This window comes from Podarcis pityusensis (assembly GCF_964106645.2).
Source record: "Podarcis pityusensis genome assembly, chromosome: 1".
NCBI classification, from domain to species: Eukaryota; Metazoa; Chordata; class Lepidosauria; order Squamata; family Lacertidae; genus Podarcis; species Podarcis pityusensis.
In genome coordinates this window covers 58,718,205-58,745,415 of record NC_138028.1, presented here as the reverse complement: position 1 = coordinate 58,745,415, position 27,211 = coordinate 58,718,205, and the positions used below count along the sequence as shown (strand labels likewise).

Here is a 27,211-nt window from a genome sequence, read left to right as displayed (position 1 = left end):
ACTGGTTGAAGTAAAAAGGTAAAGGACCCCTGGACAGTTAAGTCCAGTCAAAGGCAACTATGGGGTTACGGCGCTCATCTTGCTTTCAGGCTGAGGGAGCCGGCGTTTGTCCACAGAAAATTTGTGGGTCATGTGGCCAGCATGACTAAACCGCTTCCGGCACAACGGAACACCCTGACGGAAACCAGAGTGCATGGAAATGCTGGCCGTTTATCTTTCTGTCGCAGCAGTACCTATTTATCTACTTGCATTAGTGTGCTTTTAAACTGCTAGGTTGATAGGAGCTGGGACAGAGGAACGGGAGCTCAACCTGTCACGGGGATTGGAACCATTGACCTTCTGATCGGCAAGCCCAAGAGGCGCAATGTGTTGGAGTACAACACACAGGCCAATCCCATGCATATTTATTCAGAAATCTCACTAAATTCAGTGGGCTTTACTTCCGCTTCCAGTGGAGGAATGCCTAATCGTTAATTCTGAATTCTTCTTAGATTGTTGCAAATGCACGTGTAACAGCTGCAGACGTGACATATTAAAATCCAGGATCCGAGAAACCGACTCCCGGCCGGATTCGAGTTCAGTGCCCAAGGACCACGACAGAAACAGAAGCAGCTGAGCGTTGCTCACTGTGTAACTCATTAACCGGGGCAGTGCCCTTCCCCCACCCTCTTCACCCTTCACAAAAATGTTAATCCCCTGCGGCTAAGCCCTCAGAAACCCCTGCTAGGAGGTATGTTTTCTTTTCCATCCTTGTACCAGATGCCTGCCAGCGAGTCCCCGCTCTTCCTCCCCACCCCCGGGGCCGGCCTTGCGCTTCCAGCTCACAAGGGGAAGAACACCGCTGGCGGGGCGAGAGGGCAGATCTCCACCAGCGAATGGCAAGAGGCAACGGAAAGCAGCCCCAGAGCCCCCCCGGTGATGATGGCAGGGTGAAGAGGCAGCGCAGCCTTACGCCCCTTCATTTAGGGAGCAAGACAGCACTGCGTTCCACGGGGCTTACTCGCGGGTAAACGTGCCCAGGATTTGCAGCCTTCCCTCCGCGGGAGAGAGAGAGAGAAGTTCTCCCCAATCCCACTTGCAGCCCCCATAAACATCCCTCACAACAGTACAAAAGCGCGTGATTTGATCCCCATCGCGGGCTCCCCGCGGCGGAGTCTCGAACCCGCAGCCCCCAGGGCGGGAGAGAAGGACGCGAGGCAGCGGCCCAGTCCTTGACGCGCGGTGCATTGTGGGCCACGCACTGTTGTGTGCAGGAGCCGCGGAGGCTGCCGGGAGCGGCGGGAGGCGGCGACGAAACTCTGAACGGCGGCGGCGGCGGCGCCGCTGAGCAGGAGGAGGCGGCGGCGGCGGCTGAGGGCCCGGCTTGGGAGGCAGCAGCGGCGGCCGGACTCGCTCAGCTTCTCCTCGGCTCCACCAGCGGGACCCTACCGGGCCAGAGGCCGCCGCCGCGGGACGGAGGAGCGCCGAGAGAGCAGCAGCAGCGCCGCCGCCGCCGCCGTGGCCACCTCGGATGCGGAGGTGGCGGCAGGAGGAGGCGGAGCGACCTGCGGGTGGGAAGGCCGGGCTCGAGGGTGAGGGGCGCTCGCCTCTCTCCGCCGAGGCCTCCGGGGAAGGGAAGCGAAGCCCCACCTTCCTGCCCCCTCTTCTTCCTCCTGGTGAGGGGGGAACCTCCGAGGAGAAGCAGCTCAACTTCGGGCTCCCCCGCACCCACTCCCAACTTTTCAGCCGCTTCTGCGTTTTATTTGTTTCTCCATCCAATTTCTACACTTTGGGGTGGGGATTAAGGATTGGGGCTGCTCCCCCCCCTTTTTTAAACTTCCAGGGAAGATGCCCAGAACGGTTTCTGCGCCCCCTTGAAGCTTCCCTACCGCACACGCCGCCACCCACCGCCGCCTCTCTCTGAAAGAAAACAACCAACAACCCGCTTAAGAGGAATTATAAATGAGGGACAAGAGACCCGAGAAGCTGAAAGAAGGAAAAGTTCCTGCTCTGCCTAACGAGAGGCGGGTTGGAGGAGCGCCCTCCCAGCTCCTGCGGGAATAGAGAAGTTCTCCCAACTTTTTTGGTATCTTCGGGTTTTTTTAAGTAGCGGCATCGTGACCTAAAGTGAGCTTTGTATACTGTGCACTGTTGATTGATTGTCGGCCTAGAAGCACTGAAAACAGTTGGCCCTTTTTTTTGGCCACACGCTTCTCCTAACCTGGCTTTTTTTGTAAGCCAGGATTAGATAGGAAGGGAGCTTGCTTGAAGACTGGGTTGTTCCGTATCTGTTTCTTTACCCCAGAGGACGATATTATCTTGCTGCTGCTGCTGCTGCTGCTCCTGTTGGACCATCTCCTTTTCCAAGCAAGATTATTTATCCTCTTGTTTGCGGTTCAAGGATTATTTAATGAATGGATTTTGTAGTCAAGCTGGATGGCTGCTCTACCATTTGAAATGTTTTTGGAAATCATGCCGAGTTGCTGAAAAGAGCTGATATTGCTGGAAAATTTTAGCCTCTGGCAAAGCCTTTTTTGTTCACCGACCAAGGTAAATGAAACAATGGAAGCTTATAAATTATTTTAGTTAGCAGCTATAAAACATGAGATAACTAAGAGAAAAGTAACTACATACATTCCACTTTGATTATGTTGATTAATGCCTAAGAATTATAAATGAAGTTTTTCATTATATTATATAATCATAAACGTATGGGGAGTGGAATTGGTCCCATTGCATGGCCCTTGAGAAAATTGCTTGCTTATGTTTAGCTCAGTCTTTATGAACATCTAAGGAAGGATAAAGGACTTTATTAGATGAACTCCTTAATTTGGTTGGCTTTAACAGAAAGTTAGCTGTTCAGTTTTGTCAGGGAACAGACACATTTACTCAGTTTTTTTTGTACTTTTTGTAATGCTGTACTGAAGTGTATATGTCCACATACATATTAAAACTTAAAGAGCTATACAGTCACTATTATTAAAATAGTTTAACATGTGCTTTGATGCTTTTGTATTTTGTTCCCATGGTGGCTTTTTGTGATGCATTGTAGGGTCTAGTGATGCTGTATTGCTGTTAGTGCTTTGATCTTCTGCTTGTTCATGAGGTTGCTTTTTGTGTTGTACTTCCTAAGAACCTGCCTGCTTATTAATTATCCAACTGCAAAAAGGCTCTAATGCTACTTTAATGGCAACAAATTTCTGTAATGGAGATTGTGCAGCTACAATACGTAATAAGCTCATGTAGACAGTAAAACCTAGCTAGCTTTCATGAGGGCAGAGGGCAGTTTTAAGAACCTGGGGGTACCTATTTTTGCATATAATTGATTGTAGTTCTACTGTAGATCTTTGATTTTATATGCATCATAAGCTTGCTTTTAAGTTTTGTACCAGATACAGGATAGAATGCATGCTCTTTAAATCAACGCATTTACATTGCTTAATAATTACTGCCTGTGGTTCTATACTTGCAATGCAGATTAGATTTCCTAATCTCACCCACAAATATGTGGGTGATTCACCCCTATGCCTCTAATAACTTCAACAGGATAAAGTGTGTTGAACAATTGTGTTAAGTGAATCTGAGGACCTTAAAGGCATTTGGTTTTGTCAGGTTAGAGGTAATGTAGCATAAGAATCTTGTTAGAAGTAGCAAGTTAGAAAATGAGGTATTGTGTTAGCAGTTAGTACTAGTAATACATATTTGTTTTATACTTAGCTCATAAACGTCATTTGACGTGACACAGTTGTAAAGACACTGATAACAAACCTCCACTGCTACATTCAGATAAGTTAAAGAGGTTGTGGAGTACTTTATGTCATTGGGGAAGACCATTGCACATAAAAGCTCTGTTACTCTGGATTTGTATTTTTTGCCATGTTAATGGTATAACTAAATGTCTTAAATTTCATTTCAAGATGATGTGCGAGGTGATGCCAACTATCAGTGAGGCAGAGATTCCCTCAGGGGGAAGTGGAAGCCATGGTTCAGGTTCCCCCCTACAGTCGGATGCTGATTCCCATTTCGAGCAATTAATGGTATCCATGTTGGAGGAACGAGATCGCCTTTTGGACACACTGCGAGAGACTCAAGAGACACTAGCATTAACACAGGGTAAACTACATGAAGTTGGTCATGAAAGGGATTCTCTACAACGACAGCTTAATACTGCACTGCCACAGGTATGTTTTTTTAATATATATATATATATATATATATATACACACACACACAAGCAAACCTTGATATCATTAAACTTTAGATCACTGTCTTCAGGAATTAACATGTGAGTTAAATGAAACACTTTAAAGAGCCCATAGCATGATTTTTTTCCTTTGCTTAGTGAAATAATATAGGAAATAAGAGACAAAAAGTTTAATGTGAGCAGGAAAACTTTGAAGGTTGCTTCATACTGCACTGTTGTTGCAGGATAGACTCTCAGAACCTTGCAAATTTAGCTTTAGGTGGCTTTTTAGCTTTTTTAGAAGTAACAGTTTGTAATCAAGGTGGCCAGCAAGATTTCTAAGGCTAGAATAAGCAAACCTTTTGTGTAAGGTTTGTAGTAGTGTAAGTAGAGTGGTGGTGTTGCAGTGTAAATTGACAGAATTGATTGGCATTAAAGGTGAATTGCTTTACTCTTAAAGATATCTAGGGTTCATTTTTAGAGAGGTGGAATTAAGCACATATAGAATCTGAGCAGCAACTGGAGGGATTACAAATTTTAAAAAACTACAATTCTGGTTGTGCCCCTATTATTTCTTAAGAGTGGAAGAGGGAGAATCTAGAGGTGTCAAACATAGTGAACCACTGTTCTTCTCCATATTAAGAAACTGTCATCTTGATCATTCTCTGTGCCAGGAGAGAGCTGTAGCAGCAGTCATAGTTTGCAGTCAGGTTTCTATAGATCAGAAAACAATCACATTATGGCCCCACCCCTGCACCCTTTGTGTCCTTTTCTCCTGTCAAAGGCTGGACTATCCTATTAACAGCAGCTGCCAGACACTATTCTGTTAGGCTCTCTAGCAAAATAGTGAGCCACTCAAGTGCTAGGGTATCCCTTTCTTTCTCCTGATAAAGAAAAAGCCCAACCTACCTGTAAGAGTTACTGGTCCCAGGATATGTGAGCATCAGAGCTCAGTGGGGTTTTGGACCACGTCTGTGGTCACCAGATGTAGTTGACTCAGTCAGTTGCTGGCATACAATAAGTTTAAGACTTCTGTAATATAGAACCCTCCAGTTAATGCCAGAAGAAATAGCAACAGATGATTGATCTTTAATAAAAAGGTAAAGGACCTCTGCCATGTCAAGTCCAGTCGCGAATGACTCTGGGGTTGCAGCACTCATCTCACTTTACTAGCCGAGGGAGCCGATGTTTGTCTGCAGACAGTTTTTCCGGGTCATGTGGCAAGCCGCTTCTGGCGAAACCAGAGCAGCGCATGGAAATGCCGTTTACCTTTCTGCCGGAGCGGTACCTATTTATCTACTTGCACTTTGACGTGCTTTCGAACTGCTAGGTTGGCAGGAGCTGGACCGAACAATGGGAGCTCACCCTGTTGCGGGGATTCGAACCATAGAGTACATGCAAAAGGTCCCATATTCAGTCCCGGTATCTCCAGGTAGTACAAGGAGAAACCCTTGTCTGAAACCATGGAGAGCCACTGGCAGTTATTGTCAACAATACTACGCTAGAGGGATGAGTGTCCGGGTGGGACCCCTAAATGGCTTGTGATCCAACAACCTAAACAGAGAGCCTCTGCCAATATCAACTGATCTCAGGCCCTATGATTGGCAGGGGAGACAGGAAATGGCAATAGCTCTCCATGGTTTCAGGTGAGGGTCTCTCTCGGTTCTACCTGGAGATACTTGGGATTGAACCTGGGATCTTTTGCATGGAAAGCATGTTCTCTTCTCTATTGCTGAGCTATAGCCCTTCCCATTAAAAAGCTTCTTATGTTCCTTTCTTAACTGAACTATCATACCTACTTCTGAGATTTGGAGCTGGTTAACTACTTGTTGCCCTTGTGCTGCTTCAGTATTAAGTCTCCTCAGATTATTTGGTGTGTGTTTTTTTAAGCTGCCACTTAAATACTGACATGTGTTGAGCTTTAATGGAATGCAGCGTCTGCAGAGAAAAGCTCCTTATTTTGGCTGTAGTCTTAAATGAGAACACAATGCATTTGTTATATGTAATTGTTAGAAGAGGATATTTAAGGCTTTCTCTCCCACAGGGATATGTTGGGGGAGGGGGAGGGTGTATCAGTTTAAGAAGTTACTTTGGAGACTGCCAGGGGAGAGAAACAATAGGATTTTATTTTTGTTTGTATATATGTAAATAAAGAAGCAAGTAGCCCAACTATAGCCAACCTCTTGTCAAGTATGCTACAAGTTGATTCCACTGCATAAGACAATACCTCTCTAATAATTGGCATGAGATTACAGTAATATGTTTAACAAACAGTCTTGTGGCACCTTAAAGATGAAGTAATTTACTCTGACATAAGTTTTTGTGGACTTATTTGTCTTAAAGATGCAACAGGACTCTGTTTTTGTTTTAAGAGACTAATACTTGTACTCCACTGGACATGGAACAAATTTTACATCATTACGATCTAAAATAATCAGTACTCAAAAACACCACAAGAAAAGCAAGAAAATAGAAATAGTTTTTCCTTATGTTGGGTCAGATCAGAAAGTAAATAGTCCCTGTAGATCAGTGTAACAAAGGGTCTCAAATCCAGTTTCACTGATGCTAACGAAACACTGAAAATTCAACCTAGAGCCTGATTATGTTCAAAGTTTGAACATGGTGAAGCCACTTGGCATTCTTGCTTGCTGTAGAGATTGTTAGAACAACTTTATTTAAAGCAGAGATGGGGAACCTGAGGCTCTCCAGATACTGGGTTGCAACTATGTGTCATCCCTGACCATTGGTCATGCTGGCAAGGGCAAATGGAGTTGGAGTCCAGTAACATATAGACAACCTCAGGTTCCTCATCCCTAGTGTAGGGATAACTTTCATATATAAATAGCATTACACTGAGAATTTTGATATATTGTTTGCTAGACTCTAGCATTTGGACTTCTTTGGTTGTGCATATGGTTGGCTTAATGAAAGTTGAAGATTTAGAGAGGCAATCCTATTGGTTCCTCCCTCCTTCAGAGGGAGTGTAACCCCATCAAGAGCAGGCAACCTACTATCCATCCAGTCTAGGGAACCACGCACTAACAGTGCCTCAGTCTTAAAGGCAAGCATGTTTTTTAAATGCTTGAAGACAAGAATGGAAATGCTTCTCCAGACTAATTTGTGGCCATTCTTTTAAAAACTTATGCTTAAAGCCAGTGTTAGAAACTGAAATATGAAACCTAGGAGCTAAACGGCACCTTAAACCTAGGTTATGGGTGCAACAACGGAATGTCTAGGCGCACTTTTTATAACAAGAATACAAAGCTGAAAATGAATGAACTGCAACTAAAATCTTATATTCATTTTCCATATGGTCTAGTCCTCATCTGAAGACTGCAAAAAACAAATAATAATAATAATAATAATTTATTTATATCCCGCCCTCCCCAGGCTCAGAGCGGCTAACAACAGTAGAAGTAATACAGCATTCTAAAACCAATTCATTCTAAAATCAATTCAAAATCAAATTAATGGCAACCACTGGACTAGAGTTCTATGAGGATTACCAAAGGAGGGGGTCAGGCTGTGCCTTGGCCAAAGGCCTGGTGGAACAGCTCTGTCTTGCAGGCCGTGCGGAAAGATGTCAAGTCCCACAGGGCCCTAGTCTCTTGTGACAGAGCGTTCCACCAGATTGAGGCCACATCGAAAAAGCCCTGGCTCTGGTTGAGGCCAGCCTAACCTCCCTGTGGCTTGGGACCTCCAATATGTTTTTATTTGAAGACCGTAAGGTCCTCCATGGGACATACCAGGAGAGGCGGTCCTGTAGGTACGAGAGTCCTAGGCCGTATAGGGCTTTAAAGGTTAAAACCAGCACCTTAAATATGATCCTGTACTCCACCAGGAGCCAGTGCAGCTGGTATAGCACCGGGTGAATGTGATCTCGCAGCGAAGACCTCGTAAGGAGTCTCGCTGCAGCATTCTGCACCTGCTGGAGTTTCTGGGTCAGTCTCAAGGGCAGCCCCATGTAGAGTGCTTCCCCTGCCTGCCCCCATAATATTCTTAAGACGGTCTCTTCTCCAGTCTTCAGAGAGTGGCTGGAAGTGGGGTGGCAGAAAAAGGCCCTCCTTTCCTTCCAATCTGCAGCTTTAATCTCAAATCTTAGGCACAGTACTGTGCTCAGAGCTCAGAAACTGCTCATGCTAATGAAATTCCTTGTCTCAAAACGCTTAGAACAATGGGAATTTTGAATGCTGCTTAAAGCCTTGGAAATAAGTTGATGGGTGAATCAAATTCACATGTCTAATTTTAACCTGGACAATGTGTCATGTTGTTTGGATACTCAGCTATTCGTTTCTTTAATATATAGAGGAAAACGACACGAGGGAAACTAGAGGCAACTTATCTAACTTGGTGCTCAGTGCCTAAAGACTACATGTTTTCATAATCACATACAGCTAAACAAGCAAAATACCAAAATAAAAAATGGCAACAACTAAAACTGTACCCATTACCTCTTGAAATTAAGTGCAATATGTATTGAATACATAGGTATGATATTAGGGGTATGTGTTATTGTTGGTTAGTGCATGAAAGTTAGTGTTAAATAGTTTTTATGTGTTTGGTTCTACAATGATACATTTCACCACTAAATACATATTTATTTAATCTACAACACATGGTGTATTTGTGCACCTGTACTTACAAGCAGAGCTTGTTGAAGGCCAGGGGCAGGAGTCTTGTTAGAATAAAGTTATCAACTCAAACGAAAAAAGCAAATGGTCCCTGACGGGGCCTCCTGGCTGGCTTAGACCTTGGAGGCCTAGGGCAAGTGTACCTGGCTGCACTTCCCTTCATGGACCTGCTTACAAGTGAATGAAAAATCAGGAAAAAAATTTTTTTCTTGACATGCAGTTACTAAAATAGGCTTTGGAATTAGTGAAACAATTTTTAAATTGCAGGCATAGAGAGTTGCACTTCTTTATAGGCCTGCAGGATGAGTAATCTCAAGCAGTACTGATTAAGTTGTTGTAAAAGAAATGGTCATAATTGCTGTTACACGACTAATTATAGTGATTTGCTTGTGACACATAACATGAACTCTGCAGACAAGAATGTTAAAATGTAAAAGGCTTGAATGCCCTTGTATCAGTGTCCCTTCATGTTATTCTAATACAGTGGTACCTCTGGTTATGTACTTAATTCGTTCCGGAGGTCCATTCTTAACCTGAAACTGTTCTTAACCTGAAGCCCCACTTTAGCTAATGGGGCCTCCTGCTGCTGCCGCTGCGCGATTTCTGTTCTCATCCTGAAGCAAAGTTCTTAACCTGAGGTACTATTTCTGGGTTAGCGGAATCTGTAACCTGAAGCGTATGTAACCCGAGGTACCACTGTAGTACAGAACATGCAATACATTTGTCCAAATAGCTATTAACCGCTATTATATTCTAAAATGCTGAAAAAGGTTTAGTGTAAGCTTCCAATGTGGTCTTTTTTAAAATAAATAGGCTGTTTTTTCCAGAATTTGATTGATTTGTTTGATTTAGAATTTCTCCAACTAGGCTTTGCTGTGAATTTTTGTACCCTGGATAAAGAAGGTTGAATCACAGCAAGTAAGCTGTTAAATGTAGGAACTCTTTTAGGATTAGCCTCTGTGGCATAGATTCCTTTAATGTTTAGGCATATTCTCTCCTTACCTACACAAGTTCTGATGGGAAAGAAGACTTCTGTCCACAGCCATCAACAAGTACCTCAAAATATCTCTATTTAGGCCTACACCATGCCAGCTAAGCTGTGAGCATGCTGAGGCTGCCCTGTGGTATCAATGTGTTACAACCTACAAATGTTTTGCCTGCTTCTAGAATCGGTCCCTGCCTGTCTTCTTTCACGATGGCTCAGGTCAGCATGAATTGAGCTCTCTAAAACTTGTAAACTTCTCTATGGCCATGTGGTATGCTTTTGCATTACAGCTGTTGTTAAATAACACAATTAGAAAGAGATATGGAATACACTGCTTTGTTTCTTGAAGAGGAAGAATCTTTTCTCACAGGTGTGGGCCTCTCTCACTGTTGATGAGTAATCCACATTCTTAAGAGGCTGGAGCAACTTCCCTACCAAGAAAAGTTACAACATTTGGGTCTTTTTAGTATGGAACCTGATAAAGATTCAGGACAGGCAAAAGGATGTAGTTAGTGCTTCATGTAGTGCAGGAGTGGGGAACCTTTGGCCCTCTATGTGTTGCTGAACTTGTAACACCCACTGGCCCCAGTAAGCATAGCTGATGACCAGGGATGAAATGAATTTAAGTTCAGCAACATCTGGAGGGCCAAAGGTTCCACACCCCTGACATATTGCACAGGTAAACCCCCACGGGATGTAGTAATGGCCACCAACTTGCGTGGCTTTAAAATAAATGCTGGCAAATTCACAAAAGAGAAGACTATTGGTGGCTCCTGATCACAATAGCTGTTCACTGCCTCCAGTATCAGAGACTGTATGCCTCTGAATCCCAGTTGCTTGAGAGCCTGTGAGAGAGTGCTGTTGTACTCATGTCCTGATTGCAGGAATCCCATAGATATCTGATTGGCCACTGTGGAAACAGGATGCTGGATTAAACGGCTCTTTGGCCTGATCCAGCATATCTCTTCTTACATTCTTGGTACATGCAGATGTTGTTTCCCAGAGTGCCAGGCAGGGGTGGATCTACTATGAAACTAATGAAGCTTAAGCTTCAGGGCCTCTAATCCCAGAGGAGGCCCTGAAGTGACTTTAGTCCACACTGCTTAAAAAAATGGGGTCTAGTAGACCCAATTTGAGTCTCATGACTGTGTATATTACACAGTGTATATTGTGTATATTACAACAATTTCAAAGTTTGAAAGTCAGTAGCACAGATGTTGTAAAGGTGTGGTGATCTGTCATGGAACAACTCAATTGAAGAAGATAACAGTGGTTACCCAGACCTTGTGGCTGGTTGTGAAGGGACCCCCATAATGGTTCAAGCGTTAGGGCCCCCAAAATGTAGGTCCCCCACTGGTGCCAGGGCCCAGTAGTGTGCTATGAGAAGCTAGTTTTTGCGCTATGAGAAATTAAATATTATTTTAAGCCTAAAGAACCCAATGGCACATTCAGTTCCCTATTTCATCTTTGCAGAATTGACTGCTCTAGTCTTGCCTCCTTCCATTTGGCCTCCGCAGGTCATGTAATCCTGACATTGGTTCTAAATGCATTTGGCCAATTCAACACCTCCCAATGTAGTGAAGCAGCATAATTGCTCATACTTAGAGGAGGCTTTCTATTAAGTTTCTGCATTAGTCACTGTTCTAGGCATGGCTCCTTCTAGTTAGGTGATAATCCCAGAACGGTGAGTCATGCAGAAATGTGTAAAGACAGTTCCACTGATGGTGTATAATTCTTGCTGTTAACTATATATAATGAATGGGCCACCAGCTGTTAATGAATTGTAATTTAATCATTCGTCAATATTTGCTATGCCGGCTGGGGCAGATATAGGATGTAGTCCAACAACACGTATGGAGAGCAACAAGTTGTCCACCCCTTCTCTAAAACATAATACAGTGGTACCTCTGGATGTGAATGGGATCCGTTCCGGAGCCCCGTTCACATCCAGAAGCGAACGCAACCTGCACGTGCGCGGGTCGCGATTCACCGCTTACACGCATGCGCGTGATGTCATTTTGACCGTCTGCGCGTGCGTGAGCGGTGAAACCCAGAAGTAACGTGCTCCGTTACTTCCGGGTCGCCGCAGCGCGTAACCCGAAAATACTTATCTCAAAATTACTTCAACCTGAGGTATGACTGTATTTTCTTAGGGTGCAAGTGTAAAGTGTTCTTATTCTAGGAGAGGGGGAAAGAAGTGGCTCTGCCATCAGTAGTTTTGTGAAGCACTGGGCCAAATATGGAAAAAAGTTTAAACACAACATGTATTCTAGCTATTGTAGGTATTACATTATATTAGATGTTGGATATAAAAATGATTATAGTGATGAACGCAGTCTAAACCTTACACCTCCAAATAACTACACAGCTTGTTTCAGGAACTGTTCCTGCTGAAAATTTCCTTGCTTACAAGTATACAGGGATGATAATTGAGTACATTTTGAACTGCCATGAAAGAGGTGGCTAAATTCTTGTTTATGAAGTTGGAGGTTACGAAATGCATTTGCATTCTAAGCAGTAATGAACTTGAAAGCTGTAAATGCAGACGGGAGTTTACAACTTACAGGGTGGCCAAGTTCTTTCAGTAATTTGAAGACTTTCAGATGTTATCTGTGTCAACACCTAATTGCAATATTTAAAGCACATTTCCCAGTAAAATGTAATTGGTTTGCACCCGATTTAGAATGTCATCATGCATTGAAAGCTACTATCACTGGCAAAGTTGTATGGCTCCTGTCTTTTGTGAAAAAACAGCTAGGACAAGGTATTCTTAATTCGGCGTCCCCAAACATTGAAAACATCAATAAAACATGTAACCAACCTCCTGATCACAAATGCCTGATACTGCATAACCCTGTAGCAGAATTCTAGATCTTCTTCCTCTCTCAAAGTGATGACTCTTATTTTTTGCACTTTGGAAGAGTTCATGAGCAGCTTGTAAGTCATTAAAGTATTTTAGTTGCCACCCTTCTTCTGCCTGTTGTTTTTGGGAAGCAAGTTTTGTTTAATGTAGTTTAAATAAACTTAATTGTTGTATTAACAAAACTTTAGAAGTAGAAGTAGCACTAGAATCCTTTGTCTGTTCTTTGTCCCAAAGTGTCATGTCAGCTGCTCTGTTCTTCCTGTAGATGTCTGATTTTTTATGTGCTTGATAGTGGGCATTGCCTAGGATAGCTAGAAACAAGGAGCTACATCAAAAGTAGCTAGACATGCCAGCAAGCACTTAAACACTGCATTTTCTAATTATTATTTTTGTATTTGGCAAGTGTTAAATCTGCAGAATGTCCGAAAGTTTAATTCCAGAGTACCAGCTAGCATTACTGTATTGAACAGTGTGTGCTTGGCGTTCCACAAAATGCAAAAAAAGGTTCTTGCTTAAAGAAGCTTTATAGTTCAGCAACATTTACCTCAAAATAATTTAGTCTTCAATGTGCTTATAATGGTTATTGCCTTTTAATTGTGATGGCTCAGCAAAAATGCAGAATTCTAGTGAAATCTGTAAAAAGGATCTTAAACAACTGGCACAGGGGGTAGAAAGAAAAGGTATCATGAGCGAATGACAAGTGCTATCCCAGAACAGTTAATTCCAGTTTTGTCAGTTAGGAGTGAAATGCAGTCAATGCTTTGAACTACTTCAAAGAATCATTGAAAATTAGGTGGGCCGTTGTGGTTTTTTCCTACTCAGAATTTGTAGAAATAGAAGTACTGGGTATTTCATTTAATATGTATATTCTACTTTGCAGTGTGCATTGAGCAGAGCTGTGATTTAGGGAAAGTTCCCTGCTCACAAGTACTGCAGATAAATGCCTACAGCCTTACAAGATCAGCTGCCAACCAAAACACACTATAGGAGAGTGAATGTTTCTATTGTGAAATCCTGGCATACTTTTCTCCATGGGCCCCAGGACCATTCGATTTCACTGAGGGGAACTGTGGAGAAAAAGCTTAATGAGAAATTCAGAACTCTTGGTGCTGAAAAGTCAAATGTAGGCCACTAGAATATGTAAAGCATACTTGTTTCTAGAACGCATTCATAAGGAAAAACGTAGTTGCCACAGGCATTTTTTAGTAAGTTTTCCAATAGTTTTATATTTGCAGTGGTGAGAGGATTTTTGAGACGATACCTCTGGCCATCAAATAGAACAAGAGGTTTTCTGTTGATCAGTTGACTGGGGTTTTTAAAACAGGTTTAACAAACAAACAATTATATTGCCAAACAATGTTTTGTTTTGTTTTGTTTTTTTAAAAGGCATTAACATTATAGGAGCAAAGAAGATAATCACCAACAGATCAGATAGCTACGTTAATTACAAAAACCAAATACAGTGGTACCTCGGGTTACAGACGCTTCATGTTACAGATGCTTCAGGTTACAGACTCCGCTAACCCAGAAATAGTACCTCGGGTTAAGAACTTTGCTTCAGGGTGAGAACAGAAATCGCACAGCGACAGCAGGAGGCCCCATTAGCTAAAGTGGTACCTCAGGTTAAGAACAGTTTCAGGTTAAGAACAGACCTCCAGAATGAATTAAGTTCTTAACCTGAGATACAACTTTAGCTGTTACTGTGTAACTATGACATTAACAGGGCTCAGGGTAGTGTACATGGATCTCCCACTGTCCTGTTAGTTTAATAGTTGGAAAAAACCTATGGTATAGGTTAGGTTGAGCATATGATTGCTGAATGAGTAATGGCCGAGTCCAGGTTTAAATGCAAGTGCCCCTGTTCCTAGCCTTATACTCTATCCTCTAAGTCAGTGGTTTCCAAAAAGGGGGGGTCCATGGTCCTATCCCTTGCCTTCCCCCCCAACTAGTTTTTTGTCATTTTTGTGCATTTTTTTCAATATATTGGCCAAAATATTTTTGAAATCACACCACGATAACAATTTTGACCCAGCAATATGCAACAATATATTGCTTCTCGTGCAAGGGAGAGCAGGGAAGCCGGTTTCAAGGCACCGCTGATCTGAACTGCCTTCCCTCATGCTGAGGGAGACCAGGGCAACTGATCGCCCTCACTTCAAGGCACCGTGGCACTACCATCCCCTGGCACTGAGGTGAAACAGTGTTTCTCAGTCAGCAGGAAAGCAGCAGCAGGCACAGTGGATATTCATCTTCACTGGCTGTCACTGCTGGCTGCCCCATGGACAATGGCTTGATCTCCGCGGCTGCTCCTTCCCTCATCCTCACGCCTGGAATCTCCAATTTCAGACATCATGATATATCAGAATACTGCAATGTTGAAAATGCTGCTGATATATCACAATGTTGAAAACCAGATATCGCTCAGCCCTAGTCTGTTTTTTAGTGTAACTAAAATCCTTTTCTTATTAGGGGCTACCCACATTTTGTTCAAAAAATTGCTTTGCAGAGGTAACTACCATAGAGTTATCAAAATTTTCAAAAGTAGGGAGTCCAAGGCTTGGCTTTTGAAAAAGAGGGGGTCCTCTGTAATCAGCTAATTAGGAACCCCTGCTCTAGGTAGTAATAACTGTTTGTGTTCTTGTTTGAATGTACTATACAGTGGTACCTCGGGTTAAGAACTTAATTCATTCTGGAGGTCCATTCTTAAGCTGAAACTGTTCTTAACCTGAGGTACCACTTTAGCTAATGGGGCCTCCCGCTGCCGCCGTGCCACCGCTGTGCGATTTCTGTTCTCATCCTGAAGCAAAGTTCTTAACCCGTGGTACTATTTCTGGGTTAGCAGAGTCTGTAACCTGAAGCGTATGTAACCCGAGGTACCACTGTAATGTTATAGTAGGTAGTGGGAAAAGATTTGCTGTGGTACTGGGTTTGCCCCTGAGTCTTTGAATGCTAGAGGCTGTGCTCCCTTTGCTATCACAGGACAGCACAGTGAAATACAAAAGGTCAGCTGACATCCAAACAGTGACATTTTTGGCATATTTGATAATATTTGACTGGTATCAAATAGACCAGGGGTCAGCAACCTTTTTCAGCCGTGGGCTGGTCCACCATCCCTCAGACCATGCGGTGGACCGGACTATATTTTGAAGAAAAAAATGAATGAATTCCTGTGCCCCACAAATAACCCAGAGATGCATTTAAAATAAAAGGACACATTCTATTAATGTAAAAACACGCTGATTCCTGGACCGTCCACGGGCTGGATTGAGAAGGCGATTGGGCCACATCCAGCCCACGGGCCTTAGGTTGCCTACCCCTGAAATAGACTGTCAGTTGTCCAGTGTGTCAATCGTACCCTAGCAGCAACTTTGGCCTGTGTTATAGCTGGAATGTGTTGTGGGAAAGCATGTTTGATTATGTGATGCTTCCTGGAATTATCTAATTTGTATGCACAGCAGTATTTCAACTGTTCTACAGTATGTTTTTTGCTGTTCATTTTGAAAGAGTCCATTTTTAAAAATAAGTAATTGATATCTTTGTGTTCTCAAAATAGTTCATGAGATATGCTTATTTTTATCTGTAAAGATAAAGTCAGAAGTCTAATTGAATAAAAATATGCAAAGCATCTGCAAGCAGTAGAATGACACATGGTTCTACTGTTTGCATCTGGTGTAAATCCAAGAAGTACCCTTGGACAGATTACTGTCTCCAATATGGCGTCAGAAAGTGGTGGGAAGCTAATTTAAGATCATTCATCTAGTAGTGCTGTCATTTTCCAGTAATGTATACCAAGCTTTTGTACTGGAAAAAACATTTGTATCCAGAAGTGTTGTAATGCTTTAGTTACAGAGTACTACAGTTTCAGTCATCCTAAAACCCAATTTCCAAGATAGCAAGAATGAAGAATGTTTAAAGTAGTTGCCATAAATACTCATAAAAAATTCAGTCAGAAAGATGAAGAAACGAGTCCCACTCTTTAGGTATAAAGAAATTTAATTGAGTTAAATATTTTTACCTGCACATTCCTCAACTTATTCTGTATTATGTCCCCACATCAAATTGAGGAAATATATTTTAGATTTCACTCAAAATGTGTTTCATTCAGTCAGTTAACTTTGGACCTGCAGTTTCATAATAGAACACTAACATTTCTAAAGAAGATCTATTGAAGCTTGACAATCACCTCAGTTAAGCTAAGGAAATCTACTATTGTAAATGATCTTGCATGTGCTTATAACTGGCTATGCATATTTGAACGCTCTTGTAAATGATCTTGCATGTGCATATAACTTGCTAGGCATATATGAAATATACAACACAGGATGTGGTTTATTGCTGAAAACATTACAATAATTTGTTTTTAGTCATCATAAGAAGCATTGTTGCCTAGCTGGCAACATAAGTGTTTTTAAATATATTGAAAAGAAAATATTGCTTTGAGTTGCATTCTATTCAAATGCTTGACAGAATGGCATTTCTATCCAAGTTCTTGTTACACTTTTACAGCTTGTTCATATGTGACTAGAGAAGCTTTAGGGTCAAAGTATATTATTGTTAATTTGCTAGTGTATTAAACATTAGGTGGAGTATAATATAGTTAGCCCCCTTGCACTCATGGAAGGGGTTTCCTCCAGCAGATACCAGATCGAAGGTGCAGATTAAATCTGGCTGCTTATGAGTCTCCCATTCTAGATGCAAAATGAATGGTATAAAGTAACACAAAAGAAGAACGGAAAGCATGCATGACTTTTAAATTTAGTCAAAAGGCTTTTATAATCTTAGATTCTAGATTTTTTAAAAAATGCATGTTTCATTGTTTTCTGCTCGTAACATATACCGTATTTTTCGCTCTATAGGACGCATAGGATGCACCAGACCATAGGAGGGGGAGAACAGGAAAAAAAAATTCTCCCCCTCTCTGCTCAGCGTCCCTTCAGCAAAGCGGTAGGAGAAATGGAGCCCCTTCCATTTCTCCTGCCGCTTCGCTGAAGGGGCGCTGCACAAAGAGGAGGAGATTTTTTTTTCTTGTTCTCCCCCTCTAAAACAAGGTGCGTTCTGTGCGTTCAAGGTGCGTTCACCCAAAGCCTCTGGAGCCCAGCGGGAGTTCCTTTCGACCTGCTCTTTGGGGCTGGCGGGGGGAAGCGCTGCTTTCCCCCACCGCCAGCCCCATAGACCAGGTTGGGGCGCACCGCCTTCCTGCTGCTCCCCGAGCTTGTGGGGCTGGCGGTGGGGGGAAGCGTTGCAGCCTTCCCCCCACCTTCGTACAGCCTTCGTAGCTTCTGCAGGGCAGCGGGGTGAAGGCACCCCGCTGCCCTGCGGAGGCTTTGCGCAGACATCCGCAAGCTAGAACAGCGAGACGGAGCGCTCCTCAGCGCTCCGTCTCCCTGTTCTGGCTTTGGGCTTAGCCGCGCAGCCTGCATTCGCTCTATAGGACGCACACACATTTCCCCTTAATTTTTGGAGGGGAAAAAGTGTGTCCTATAGAGCGAAAAATATGGTACATACTAAAAAGATGCATGCATCTTTGGTTAGATTTTCTTTATTTATAAAAAATGTTTATATACCATTATGTCATTAAAAAAAAATCAAAGCAGTTTAGAACAGTAAAACATAAAACTCTACAATATAAACCATATTAAAAGTTAAAAACAGACATCAATTAAGCATTGTGGAAAGATGTATTCAAACTGCCTATTTGGGCCTGGCAGAATAGAAAATTTTCAGCATGCATTTAAAAGTTGTTTTGTATTCTTTGTTTTATAGAATATATATAATAATGTTATGTTACTAAGCAATTAAAAAAAAACACCAAGAAAAAATTTACAACCCCCCCAAGCATGCATTTAAAAGTTGTCACAAAAGGTGCCTGCTGAATCACTATTGGCAGAGTATTCCGCCAATGATCAGGGTGATGGAAGTTGTAATTCGACAACACTTGGAGGCTAACCCTGTCATAAAATGTTTGTTAAATAATGTGGTCGTACTACTTTGATGAAACTACATCTAAGTCTAAGAAGCATTGCCATCCAAATTGGTATTTGTAAATTATATGGAATGTGTGTTAATGTTTTCTATATTAAAGTGACAGGCCATATATTCACACAGATGGAATGTATATGTACACCCCACCCTTCTAATGTATAGTCATTACTTAGGATAGCTTGCCGCAGTTAAGGTCATCTATATAATACAATAACACTTAATAAAATAGCCATTTAAAGTACAAGAGAGACAAACTGAGCAGATAAAACGGTCATTAGATAGAAACGTTATCTACTGAGTTGGAACAGAAGCCTCCTGAAACAAAAAATAATAATCCTGAACTATTCAACAAAAATAACAAGGGGGAGTCCAGCTGAATCTGAAAGCTAGACTATAGACAAGAAATATCTTGGAAGTAGGGGCATGAGCTAAATCCTTTATAACCTCAGTTAGAATGGAAGGCCACCACCTGTACAGCAGTAAAGATCAGCCTTGTTATATAAACTTTCTACATAGGATAGCTGAATGAGCTCCACAAATGCTTTCCTGATTACCTTCTTGATCTTCAGTGTTCTGTTATGCAATCAGAAGTCTGTGGTGCGACTGAAACAGCAATATAGGATACATCCCTATTCTAAAAGAGAGGTGGAAACCACAAGCCCAGCTGCTGAATGTGACCCTCCAACCCCACCCCACCCTTTACGTGGCCCTTGGAACTCTCCATGGGCTGCAACTCTCACTAGTCTTCCTTCATACCCTCCTTGAGGCAGGTGGGTGCATTTAGAAACCCCTGGCTTCTGTGTGGCTGGGAGCTATCTTATTGTACAAAGGTTAAGAGGCATATCCATTATTCTACCCACTTTTGCCTTGGACCACACACCCACCTTTGTCTCCAGGTTTGCCCATTATTCTCCTAAAATATGATCCTTAGACTCCCCCTCCCTCAACTTAGGGCTAGGAAATTATTTTTCCTAAGACAATCCATTGCAAGCCTAACTATGACTATAATAAGAGGAGGCAAGAGTTACAACCATGCGGCCAATTTTTGTTGTAAGTGTAGCGCTTGTCCTTTTCTGGTTTTGGTAGATCTTTGAGCAAGATCCCCTAAGTTGGGATACTTCTTCTGGCCTTCAGTTACTGTTGCTCGTACACTAACCCTCTTTCTCCTGGTCCAGTCTAGATAGCTAGCATGAGAGAGTAGACAAGGTGAAGTGGAGATCACTCCTCTTCCTCTTGTCACTCTCTTAGAGAGGACTGATGGCTGTGCAGCAACAGCAAGGAGTAGCAGAACTGGACCAGAAAGCTTGCTGAGGCAATAACCTTGGCAGGTGTTTGATGACATGGACTCCTGACAACAAACATAGGGTAGAACACACATTTTGTTTCCACCAGATGTCTTCAAAACTCAGGAGATGTTTCTCTACCATAAATCAAGGCGAGGTAGGTGTGACTTCCAGTGGCTAAGAATTGGGCAAGAAGGTCAATTGTTAATCCTTCTCTTTCTGGGTGCTTTTTTCCTCTCTAGCTAGCAAGGGCTCCTAGACTGTGCTTCCATCTGGAAGTGAGTTTGGGGGATTGTAGTTAAGTGAATAGTGAATGGCTTCTTTGCTAGCAGTCTCAGCCTGCTTTAAAGTGGAAAACCTATAGCTGAGTTTTGCAGACAGGCAGTGGAGATGGAATGGGTAGGCCTGCCCAGAAATGTAATGGCAATGCAAGATGCACTGAGCAGGGCTATTACCGTATTTTTCGTCCCATAGGGCGCTCTGGCCCATAGGACGCACCTAGGTTTTTTTGGGGGGGGGGGGAATAAAGGAAAAAATTTTCCCCTTTATTTCCCCCCCAAAACCAGGTCGGGGAACAGCGGGATGACGGCGCTCCGCCTCCCTGCTGTCCCCCGAGCTTGTGGGCTGCAGGCTGCTGCCCGCAAGCCTTGCGAGCCCGCGGGAACTCCCCCCGGGCGCGCAAGGCTTGTGGATAGCTTCCTGAAGCCTGGAGAGCGAGAGGGCTTGGTGCGCACCGACCCCTCTCGCTCTCCAGGCTTCAGCGAAAGCCTGCACTCGCCCCATAGGACACACACACATTTCCCCTTCATTTTTGGAGGGGAAAAAGTGCGTCCTATAGGGCGAAAAATACGGTAAATGGAACAGAATGGTGTAGTAGCAGGTGGGAAATTCATTTTGCTCAGTGGTGGGAGACAGGAGGACTAATTTGCTAACTTTATTACTAGCATTAATATTCTACCATTCTATAAAAATTGAAGTTGGTAGAAGAGGTGAGAGTAGGATTACCTTAGCATAATGCTGCTTTTCTTTTATTTGTTGCCTAACATGTAATGCATTTGTTTGGATGTATTAATAATGAATTCATTCTTGTTTGCTTCGATTCTAGGAGTTTGCGGCACTTACTAAAGAACTTAATGTTTGCAGAGAACAACTCCTTGAAAGGGAAGAAGAAATTGCAGAACTGAAAGCAGAACGAAATAATACAAGGGTTAGTTAATTATCTGATATCATTTTGTTGCTATTGCATGCAATGTTGCTCTTGACTTTGCTTTTTAAATTAAAGGGGGAAGTGAATGGATAGAACCTTAAGCTATGCTCTTACCTTTCTGAATATGGTGCTTCTGTGTGACATGTATGTTTGGGATGTGCAAGGCTTGAAAAAATGAATGAATGAATGAATGAATAAATATATAAATTTTATAAATATACAGCTGTCAAATCAAAATCAGATAAGCCACAGATTGCACTAATAGGGCAATGTGTATAACAAGTAAGATGTTATATGCAAGCTGTATTGAGCTAAAAATGCTGCAAACCAGGAAGTTAGTAAATGAATTGTGAGTATGTTTATGGAAGAGGAAGTATTAAGAGCCCAAGGATGACCAAACAGTGTTATTGCCTGGTGCTGCATGCAGACTAACCCAGTACAGTGGTACCTTGGAAGTCGAACGGAATCCGTTCCGGAAGTCCGTTTGACTTCCAAAACATTTGGAAACCAAGGCGCTGCTTCCAGTTGGCTGCAGGAAGCTCCAGCCAATCGGAAGCTGCGGAAGCCACGTTGGACGTTCGGGTTCCAAAGAACGTTCGCAAACCGGAACACTCACTTCCGGGTTTGCGGCGTTCGGGAGCCAAAACGTTCGACTCACAAGGCGTTTGGGATCCAAGGTACGACTGTATGAATTTATGCTGGGAAATGTAGTAGAGTGGCTCATGGGTGCACGCCTACTACATGTGTGGGAATGGATATCTTCCTTTTGTACCTACATATTCCACACAGTGAATTTTGGTGTTAATTCAGCAAATATGACTCCTGTGTGATAAAGTATGAATTTGTCCTTACCAGTCAAATGTATTTTTCTGAATGCTGAACTTAAGAGTTTCAGAATGAAATTATAATCATAAATTGCCACCAGGTATGATTTCTTGCCAGTATTGCCCATCGTAAGCTTCGGATATAACATTATTTAGCTAAACGTACTGTTTTACTGAGTTCTGGAAATCCCCAGGAGTGCAACCAAAAGCTTGCATGTTTGGACTGGTAGCTCTTGGAGATCTCATCATCTTTACTCCTCCAGGCATAGTTTTGAGAATCAGCTTGAATTTATATTTGGTAGTCAGTGCCAGTAGTTGATTACTTGCCATTGAATCTTTCTAGTTATTCAGGATTAACCCACTTATGTTTCAGTATGGTAATAATAGTATAATTAGAGCATTTGTGATTCAACTGTGTAAAGAATTTTTTTTTGAAAGTGTCATTGGATTTCCTTTATAAAGCCAAATGAAATGTATCACTGCTCAAGATCTTAGGAATCATCTTTTGACCTTTTGGGTAATCATCAATTTTGTCATTCTCTATTTCACCAAATTAGGGCAATACCACACCAGCAAATTTAGCAGCAAGACAGAGCCATATAAAAACACAGTAGCAGTTCCTGTCTATTTGGGGAAATTCCCAGTATTCAGGAGTATATTTGTAAACTAAAAGGGAGTAGGGTTAAAAAACCCATATGGCCTAACAGGGAACTATTCTCAGCGGCTTCTGCAACTTCTGGAATGATGTGTGTGTGTGTGTGTTGGTGGGAGGATATAGTATATTGCAGATAAGAGGGAATTGGCCTCTTTGAACCAGGTTGGGGAAGGCAGTCCAGCAACAGCTGAAGGACCATGGGTTAGCCAGTTTTACATGGGAGCTTAAATTCTCATAATGCTGAACTCTGTATCCTTTGTGAAAAACACTGCATAACAATTTTGCTTAATACAATTATAAATGATGCTCAAATTTGCTGTTGTCACTAGTTAAGTAACTTATTGGATCTCAGCTAAAAACACTGCAGGTGATTTATCATTCTATAGGAGACTTTTGCAATTAACTTGCTATGGATGGATCTGAGACCTCTGCAAGGAGGAAAGCAGCTGGGGAGGGCAGTTCTTAGGAAAGGCTAAGCATTTCAGTGGATTTGAAGTGGTGAGGATATAAGACATGTAGAGGTAGATTGTGTAGTTTTATCCTTAGTGAGAAGCTTCCCTGGCTATTAAAGGAATCACTATAAAGGCTGAGATTACAAGAGAGCATTGATATATGTAAAAATAAATTGCTGGCAGATTATTTATCTGACTTGAGGAAAAAAGAAAACTTTTGAAAATGTCTTCCTATTCTTTTTGGTTAGCAAAGTACATGTTTTTTTTCCTCAGTTGAATTTGCCATGAAACTTTCTGGGCTACACAATTTTTCAGGCAGTCAAAGTTAAAAGAGATCATTTTTAAGACAAACAGAATTCTGTAACTCATGTGGTCATAAACAATCCATCATTGCGGGTTTGGGGTGCACATTGCATCATGATTTTATTTTCAAACAATAGCATAGTGTTTCTCTTCAGATGCTTAGAATGGAATTCATCTGTCTTCCTCATCTAAATTTTGGCTATTTTTCAGCTGCTGTTAGAGCATTTGGAATGTCTTGTCTCCCGGCATGAGCGATCTCTTAGAATGACTGTAGTAAAGAGACAGGCTCAATCTCCAGCAGGCGTTTCTAGTGAAGTAGAAGTTCTCAAAGCACTAAAATCCCTATTTGAACACCACAAAGCCCTTGATGAAAAGGTAAATGTACTGAGTGCATTGTTTATTATTTGAGAAATGTATTTATACATTTGAGAAATGTATAAGAAATGGTTATGGCAAACTAATTAAGTGCATTAGTGTAAAAACAGTCTGTCGTTCAAAATTACTCATGTAATGCAAGTGGAAAAAATAGCTGGCTGACTTGTAAAACTTGTTTGTCTTTGTAATAACTAGCTTACCTTTGTAAGTTTACCTTGTTATAACTAGCTTACCTTTCTAAGCAGGTGTCAGCCAGTGAATTGGTCTTCTAAGGCAGTCCCCTTGGTAAAACAAACAGAAAAAGTGAAAATAACATTTGCCTTCTACTTTTGTTCAGTTGAAGCTTGATAGCACTGCTGTCTACTCCAAAATATAGATGCCAGGAAAGTGGTGGCAATGTCAAATTGGAGTGCGACAGTCTTTTATTATGGTGCCTTCCCAGTCCCTTTTCATCGGTTTAGTTCAACTCTTTGTTCCCCTTTTTGCTTCATTCTGTTTCTTCCTCCCTTTTTCCCAACTTTTGGTATGCGCATAGGGGAAGAGACAGGAAATGAAAACACTTTAATGCATTTGGGTGGTGGGTGGGATCTGTGCCACTTTTAAATTGTGACATAGGAAAAAAAAGAAGTGGTAAGAGCAGAGGGGCCAGCTTAGCCTAATACTGTTAGACGTATATGCTGTAATGCAAGAGAGAGCTTAGCTTCTTCAAGTCCCCTTCCTGACTTCTTCCCCTTCTGAGGGTTGGGACACCCTTCTGAAAAGGTGGGCTGTGATGTAGGGGGCTGAGGGGAAAGGGGATCACTGAAAACAGTGGGTTGTGAGGGAGACGGGGAGGCAGGGAATTCATCCAGTTGCCTCCTGTGTGCTTTTTCTATGGATCCAGTTCAGTATGACTATATGACTGCCCATCAAACAGTATGGATAGGCATTGTGAAATTTGAAGTTAAGCAGTTGAAGTCCCAATGACTTCAGAAGAGGCTTATCCTTAACTTTGGTTGAACAGTGCCCTTATTTCCCATTTCATAGAGAACGGTGTTCTGTTCAGTAGCTTCCATCTCTTGCTTTTGGGAAGTTCTGGGCATTTAGCCTTTTGAGTAAGCAATCTTACTCAGATCTTTTGAGTAAGCAGTCTTACTCAAATCAATAAACAAGTTCATTTATTTCAATTAATCTACTCTGAGTGTGACTAACATCAGATGGCACACCTGGTCTTTAAGCAAATATTTCATTAGTAGAAAAGCCATGGATGGTGGCTTTGATTGTAAGGATTGTGAGCAGAAATTTGCTCATGGAGTAAGACTTTTGATGTGGTGTAGGGATTGTAGGTGGCTTGGGTTGTGGAAATGAGAACCTTCTATATGATCAAGATTTACCCTTATGCTTGGGCTTTATTGGATCCAGACCCATAAGGTTTATACAGCGTATTCACAGGTGACATATTGATCAATTGAAATTTTATATTTTAATTGTTATAACAACCAATTTCTTTGCTTGTTTAGTCAAGAAAGATGAAATACAATATGATAAAATTAATATATTTAAAATCAATTCATCCTATCTAACCATGATATTGTTACCAGTCCACATTTCTGTAGTATAGCTAATACTATACTATTAAGCTTGTCTGAGCCAGAGGTTCATTGCCTGCAAATGAAATAGGAGTTCTGAATGTATATTGGCTCCATATTGATTTTGCATAAGCTGCTTGTTGTTTGGCATTCCATAGATATTGGAAGAAATGTTTCGGTTGTTACTTTATTGTTTTTAAGAATTTAAAGATAATGTTCATTGCCAAAAATAAATATATAACTGCATGTAAATCAAAACTTCTGCACAGTTTAGTTTTGGAATTGTTTGTGTTCACACCTTGGCTCTATCTTTTTTAGGTAAGGGAAAGATTACGAGTAGCACTTGAAAGATGTAGCTTGTTGGAGGAAGAACTGGGTACTACACACAAGGAGGTAGGTCATTTCCTTAAAACAAAAACTCCTCTTGTCAGCTCTGAAGGAGCTATTGACTTTTTGAGGGGCCCAAAGAACTATGACTGAAAGGAAAGGGTTAGAATCAGTGAAATGCTCCCATTGCATCTCTTGGTCCTGCTGCGAATTCTAAACACAGATTCAAAAGTTTGTGAAGCAGCGTGTCTTCATTCATTCACTTTATTATTTGTGTACCACTTTCTGACAACTCCCCCCCTCAAACTCAAAGCAGCCTACAACAAAGATACAGATGCATTTCAAACACTGCCCCCCCCAGCAAATCATAGCATAGGAAAACAATAACATAGTAACAATTTCATAATATGTAGCAAAACAAAAATATAACAACATACCCTGAAACACATTCCTATACTATAAATATATAACAAGATTACTTAAACAACATTCAGCATTCATACAAAAATAACAAGGGAGTTTCACAGTTTCACCTTAGTCCTAGAAACTCCCCTCCCTTGATGTTGCTCACAGTCTCTCTCCTGCAGCAGCTTCTTTGAAGGCTTCCCAAGGGCAAAGGGTGGGGTAGCTAGAAACACCCCTCCCTGTCTTCTGCAGGATAGGGACTTTGTGCAGCTTGGTGATGTTGGGAATACATTTTCCATGGAGTCTTCTCTCTAAATGCAATCTTTTCAGCTGTGGACATGTCACTGCAAGGTTTCAGTCAGTCCTAAGAGCCAATTCACCCAACTCCATTCACTTATTAAGTAAATGGCAGTCATAGATCATTTGTTTTGCAGAAGGTTTCCTGTCTGACAGTTGAGTACTCCTCAAAGGCAAGCTTACCATTTGACAAATATCCTCTAAATAGATTATAGAAATCAGTTCCAATTCTGCTTTAAAATTGAGGGCGGTAGTATATCTGTTGCCTATTTATTCATAAATGCAGAATTTCTATCTTTGCAAATGTTAACTGCTCCTTTTTTAATTTCTGAATTAATATCCTTTATTACCATAACTGAAACAATACTTTAATTTCATTTTCAGTTAATGATTTTGAAAGAACAGAACAATCAGAAAAGAACTCAAGCTGATGGGATGCCTGATGTTAATCATGATCAGGAGAATGCACCTAGCACTAATGGGAAGGTAGGTGGAAACCTTGGTCTTGTAGGGCTTGTTCACTCATCATTTCTGAGGAAATAAATCTTAAACACAGTGTGGGTCTCAGGTGCACCTACACCATCATCTCATTCCGATGAGAAAGTAGTGAGTGAAAGCAGCTTTATACAAACATAAATGTGTTGTCTCTGTCATCTCCTGATCAAACGCTCCAAATCTTTTCAGGTAATGGATTTGTGGTACAGAAAACACCATTTTCAGATAAACATGGTTTCAATTTGATTTACTCATTGTTTCTTGAATCTCTGGCAATGAGACCAGAGACTCATCCCTTTGAAACTTTTCCTCCTAGGAAATAGTAAATGAGCAGACCTTAATCATGCCTGAATTATGACAGCTTTAACTTGAAAAATTATGGTAGTATGTAGTACAT

At 41.8% G+C, this 27,211-nt stretch overlaps 1 protein-coding gene across 1 annotated transcript in view; it reads left to right on the top strand.

Annotated features, from left to right (window-relative positions):
* The first annotated feature begins 1,311 nt into the window (after positions 1–1,311).
* Positions 1,312–27,211, top strand: part of PPFIA1 (PTPRF interacting protein alpha 1) — a 68,246-nt gene continuing 42,346 nt past the window's right edge. The window contains exons 1-2 of the mRNA XM_080982942.1: positions 1,312–2,529; positions 3,897–4,160. Coding sequence (XP_080839068.1) covers positions 3,897–4,160 — 264 coding nt within the window. The 5' untranslated portion in view covers positions 1,312–2,529. The remainder of the gene's footprint in view (positions 2,530–3,896; positions 4,161–27,211) is intronic.